General features: G+C 48.2%; 1 protein-coding gene across 1 annotated transcript; it reads right to left on the reverse strand.

Annotated features, from left to right (window-relative positions):
* Nucleotides 1-394: 394 nt before the first annotated feature.
* On the reverse strand, nucleotides 395-4,102 carry LOC145354749 (uncharacterized). Its single transcript, XM_080206203.1, has one exon. The coding sequence runs from the start codon at nucleotides 3,846-3,848 to the stop codon at nucleotides 2,457-2,459; it is 1,392 nt and encodes a 463-aa protein (XP_080062329.1). The 5' UTR covers nucleotides 3,849-4,102; the 3' UTR covers nucleotides 395-2,456.
* Nucleotides 4,103-5,796: the final 1,694 nt, after the last annotated feature.

Raw genomic sequence — 5,796 nt, forward strand, 5'->3', positions numbered from 1 at the left:
GGACACAGATTTAAGGTGCAGGGAAGCGAGCACAGAGGAGATATTAGGGGTAAGTTTTTCACTCAGAGGGTGGTGAGTGAATGGAATCGGCTGCCGTCGGTGGTGGTGGAGGCGAACTCGCTGGGGTCTTTTGAAAGACTTCTGGATGAGTATATGGGGTTTAATGGGATTGGGGGTTATAGATAGGTCTATGGCTTAGTAGGTATACAAGTGATTGGCTCAACTAGTGGGCTGAAGGGCCTGTTTGTGCTGTAGTGTTCTATGTTCTATATGTTTTAACTCGCTGTGTCAAAAAATAAAATCTCATCTCCCCCTCTTTTCCAAGATCTCACTTTCTGTTAAAGAGCCTGCCCACCCCTCTCACCCACTTTCCCTAAAGTACATCAATCTCATCAGGAAAAGTCCAGAACAATCAAATATTTTTACTGATAATAGTTTATTAATGAAATGGAACGTGGTTAAAAAATAAACAGAAAATGACTTGAGGATCAAAGACAAACCAGAGTGAAAGGATGTTCACAATGTTCTGGACGCAAATACTTTCTCTTTAATCCATCCATAGCCTGTTCTCTGCCCTCTCTGTGGAACACCCTCCCCTCAGTCCACAAGCACCACCCTGACCATCCACTTGCTTGCCGTTAAAAGTTTAGTGTCACAAATAAGGCTTACATTAACACTGCAATGAAGTTACTGTGAAACTCCCCCACCCCAGTCGCCACACTCTGGTGCCTGTTCGGGTCAATGCGCCTCACCAGCACATCTTTCCGATTGTGGGAGGAAACCGGAGCACTCCGGAGGGGGACCCACGCAGACACGGGGAGAATGTGCAAACTCCACACAGACAGTGATCCGAGCCGGGAATCGAACCCAGGTCCCTGGAGCTGTGAAGCAGCAGTGCTAACCACTGTGCTACCGTACCACCTTGCTCTCACACGCAACATTTCTGTCCTTGACCTGCTGGAATGTTCCGGAAAAGCCCCAACAAATGGCCCCATATCTCCCGAAGAGGCACTTTCAGCATTCTAGACTCAACATTGAGTTCAACAACTTCACACCCTGAACTCTCTCCTGTTTTGATCTTTTTATTGCCGAGTGCCAGTCTCCATCTTGTTTTCCTGTTTTTTTTGCTCCCAGACAGAGCTGTCCTTTATTCCGCCATTAACACCTACTCTGGGCCAATGCTTTGTTTCTTTACTACAACCATTACCCTCTCCCTTTACCTTTTGTTCCAGGACATTTTTTTGTCATTTAATCTCACCCGCCCTCTACCCAATCCCTGACTTTCCCTTTTGTTCTTCCTGACCTATTATTCTGTGCAATGTTCAAACTCTTTCAAGCATTCCAGCTTAATGTAACAAGGACAGGAGTCAACTCTTAACAATCTTCCTTTATTTAACACTGGTGGCATGGACAAGTTGGGCTGTTAGGGCCATGCTGTAAACCTCTATGACTTTAGGTGCCAATTCAAACTTAAAATAGTTGCAACACTTTTAACTCTTTTACTGAACCTTAGCTCTTTACTGAACATTAATGAAATGAGACACTACCCGATTAGAACAAAGTCCATTCCCAATGTGGAATCTGCCTTTGTAGTTTTTGACCATGTTCTTTAGGGAACATCTTCTTGCAACGCTCGATCTCCAAAGTTAAAGAACTGCACATGTCTGTTGTCTACAAATTGTTTCAACTTTCCAAATGACTCTCTGGTACCTAGCCAGTGGCGTAACCAGAAACCGATCACATGGCTTGAACGGTCAGTGAAAAAGTACTTGTAAATGGTGCTATTATGTTTGGTTCGGATAACATGTAGCTCACATCACCTCCATAAAATGCAGCGCCTTCATGCCTCACTCAAAAGTAAATAACTTCCCACACTTAGTTAACACAGGAAGCTTCACAGTTCCCAGACCAGGTCAGGACTCACAATAACTCTGCAGCCTGTATCTGTTTTTAATTATCAGTTGACTGAAAACCTCAGCATGCTTAATTCTCAGTCAGCATTACTTTTGAAATCTAATTTTGATGACCATTATGATTGTGTCCATCTCCATGACCCTTCCCCCTCTCTCACCAGCATCAAACCCATCACATTTCTCCCTCTCTTTAGTTCCGAAGTAGAGTTACATTGGACGTGAAACATTAACTCTGTTTCTCTCTCCACAGATGCTGCCAGACCTGCTGCGGTTTTCCCAGTTCTTTCTGTATTTGTTTCACATCCACTTGGAGTGGTGGGAAAAACATTATTTACTCTCCAGGATCAAATAAATGTCCTTCATCAGCTTTTGTGGATCATTTCAGAGGAAATGTGCTCTCCCAGGCTCAGCCCACTGGAAGCAAAGTTGTGAGACGGGCCAGTCCAGCAGAAAGAAACCCTCCGACCCTCCCACTTCACCCACTGTCAGAATGAACATGGTTCAGTCCTGGGTGTGAGTAACAGCAGAATCCAACCCCTGGAATCATTTGTGAACTCGCTGGTGTCTCAGTAGGTGGGATGAATTAGTGAATCCCTTCCCACAGTCAGAGCAGGTGAATGGCCTCTCCCCGGTGTGAACTCGCTGATGTCTTACTAGGGCAGACGACTGGGTGAATCCCTTCCCACACACAGAGCAGGTGAATGGTTTCTCCCCGGTGTGAACCCGCTGGTGTACCTGCAGGTTGGATAACCTTTTAAACCTCTTTGTGCAGTGAGAGCAGCTGAACGGTCGCTCCTCGGTGTGAATGCGCTGGTGGGACACCAGCTCTCCAGAGCTTTTGAAGCCATTCCCACAATGAGAGCATTTAAAGGGTCTCTCATTCGTGTGAGTGAGGTTGTGACTCAGCAGGTTGGATAACTGAGTGAACCCCTTCCCGCACACAGAGCAGGTGAACGGCCTCTCCCCGGTGTGAACGCGCTGGTGTGTCAGCAGGCTGGATGAGTGAGTGAATCCCTTCCCACACACAGAGCAGCTGAATGGTCTCTCCCCGGTGTGAATTCGCTGGTGTACCCGCAGGTTGTAGGACCTTTTAAACCTCTTTGCGCAGTGAGAGCAGCTGAAGGGTCTCTCCTCGGTATGAACTCGCTGGTGGGACATCAGATCCTCAGACCTTTTGAAACCGCTCCCACAGTGAGAGCATTTAAAGAGTCTCTCCTTATGCGTGAGATTGTGACTCAGCACGCTGGATAACCGGGTGAATCCCTTCCCACACACAGAGCAGGTGAATGGTTTCTCCCCGGTGTGAACCCGCTGGTGTGCACGGAGGTTGGACGACCTTCTAAATCTCTTTGTGCAGCGAGAGCAGCTGAATGGTCTCTCCTCCGTGTGAGTGCGCTGGTGGGACATCAGATCTGCGGCGCTTTTGAAGCCATGCCCACAGTCAGAGCATTTGAAAGGTCTCTCGTTGTTGTGAGTCACTTTGTGTTTCCGCAGGCCCGATGAGTGAGTGAATCCCTTCCCGCAAATGGAACAGGTGTACGGTCTCTCCCCAGTGTGAACTTGCTGGTGGACCCTCAGATTGGATAACCTTCTAAACATCTTTCTGCAGTGAGAGCAGCTGAACGGTCTCTCCTCGGTGTGAATGCGTCGGTGGGACACCAGCTCCCAAGAGCTTTTGAAAGCACTCCCACAGTCAGTGCATTTAAAGGGTCTCTCATTGGTGTGAGTGGCTTTGTGTTTCAGCAGGTTGGATAACTGAGTGAATCCCTTCCCACACGCAGAGCAGGTGAACGGTCTCTCCCCAGTGTGAATACGTTGGTGAATTTCCAGGCGACATGGGTGTCTGAATCCCTTGCCACAGTCCCCACATTTCCACAGTTGCTCCATGGTCCTCGTGACTCTCCAGGTTTGACAATCAGTTGAAACCTCGCCCATACATTGAACAAGTGTTCAGTCTCTCCCCGCTATGAATGCTGAGATGCCTTTAGAGGCTGTATAAGTGGTTAATGCTCTTTCCACAGGACTGCACTTGAACACTCTCACTCAGGTGTCGGTGTGTCTTGGTGCTTTCCTCAGTCCCACTGACGTTTAAAATCTCCTGAAGCAGACAGAACAGAGAAACATTTATCCTGCTCGACTCAACGAATTAAGTGACTCTGTCGAACCCTGGATGTGGAATTATAGAGACTTATAAGATAATGAAAGGGATGGATAGGGTAGAGGTAGAGAAATTCTTCCCGCTCAGAAAGGACAGCAGGACTAGAGGGCACAGCCTCAAGATAAGGGGCAGGGGGGGTGCAGTTTAGAACAGAGTTGAGGAGGAACTTCTTCACTCAAAGGGTGGTGAATCTCTGGAATTCTCTGCCCGTTGAAGTGGTGGAGGCTACCTCGCTAAATATATTTAAGATACGGGTAGATGGATTTCTGATAGACAAGGGAATTAAGGGTCATGGGGAGAAAGCGGGAAAGTGGAACTGATCCACTTCAGATCAGCCATGATCTTATTGAATGGTGGGGCAGGCTCGAAGGGCTAGATGGCCTACTCCTGCTCCTATTTCTTATGTTCTTATGATCTGAGACTTCAGTCTGTAAATCCTCACTATATAATATCCTGAAAAAGGAGTGTACAAAAGTCATCACTGTCAGTACAGGATAGAAACTCAGAACAGACAATTCTAGTTTCTATGGAACATTCTTTCCTCTCTCCAAAAGCTGTAAATCTCCATCCCACACACTCTCCCTCCATTCTCACTCTGCTGTATCTAATATTCAGCCTCCCAATTCTCCTGAAGGTGCTGATTGAGGCTGATTGACAGATCCATGATCACTGCTTCCTGTCCTGGACACAGAGAGCTGAGAATCTCCATGCAGGCTGCCAGACAGATCTCTGTCTCTATGACTGGATTAACAATTTGTTTAATGGAGAGGATTGTTTTAATTGACAAAGATACAGCAGAATGTTTGTGCAAGTCAACAATTTACCCCCCAGAATGAGTAAAGAAAGTATTTTACTCACAGATGTGAGAGACAGGAGGAGGTTTGAGTCTGTCTGAAGCTCAATCTTCATTCAGAGGGAGAGGAGCAGCAGCTTTCCGGGGCAACAATGGCTTCAGCTCCGTGCGGCCATTGACACAAGGCCCAGACTCTGATTGGCTGGAGGACCAGCGCCCATCTGGTCCTCCACACGTTCCCATTGGTCAATCTCCCGCAAGTAGACAATGAGGGGACGGGGCCAGGGCCCACGTGGGGGCAGGCGGGGCTTTGCCCGCCAGCCGCGCTGAGCTGGGGTCCAATCCGCAGTCTTCTGCTTCTGTAACGTGATATTGCTGCCAATGGGAGGCTGTGTGCTGGGAACGCCCCCTCTGAGTCATAGTGACGGCACAATGGAGACCGGCGTGAATCAGCCAATAGCAATCACTCCGCTCCGCGGTGACGTCTCCGGGAGCCCCGCCCCCACCCACTGTTCCCCAGTCTGTTTATTCCACGCATTGTTAGCCCATTCATAGAGACAGATCCATCCAATAGGGAAAGGGTTTGATCTACAGAAGCCAACATTGAATCGATGGGCCAAATGGCCCCATTCCTGAACATAATGACTGAATTTAGAGAGAAATCTCAGCTATTGTTTGTGGGTGGCACAGTGGTTAGCACTGCTGCTTCACAGCTCCAGGGTCCTGGGTTCGATTCCCGGCTCAGGGCACTGTCTCTGTGTGTGCACATTCTCCCCATGTCTGCGTGGGTTTCCTCCAGATACTCCGGTTTCCTCCCACAATTCAATGATGTGCAGGTTAGGTTGATTGGCTAGGCCAAGAAATTGCCCCTCAGTGTCCAGGGATGTGTAGGTTAGAGGGATTAGTGGGTATATTATGGAGGTAGGGCCTGG

The sequence above is a fragment of the Carcharhinus amblyrhynchos genome, chromosome 18, assembly GCF_965287045.1.
Source record: "Carcharhinus amblyrhynchos chromosome 18, sCarAmb.v2.hapA, whole genome shotgun sequence".
NCBI classification, from domain to species: Eukaryota; Metazoa; Chordata; class Chondrichthyes; order Carcharhiniformes; family Carcharhinidae; genus Carcharhinus; species Carcharhinus amblyrhynchos.

Coding starts and splice junctions, on each gene's coding strand:
- LOC145354749 (XM_080206203.1), bottom strand. CDS start 3,848: ATGGGCGAGGTTTCAACTGATTGTCAAACCTGGAGAGTCACGAGGACC.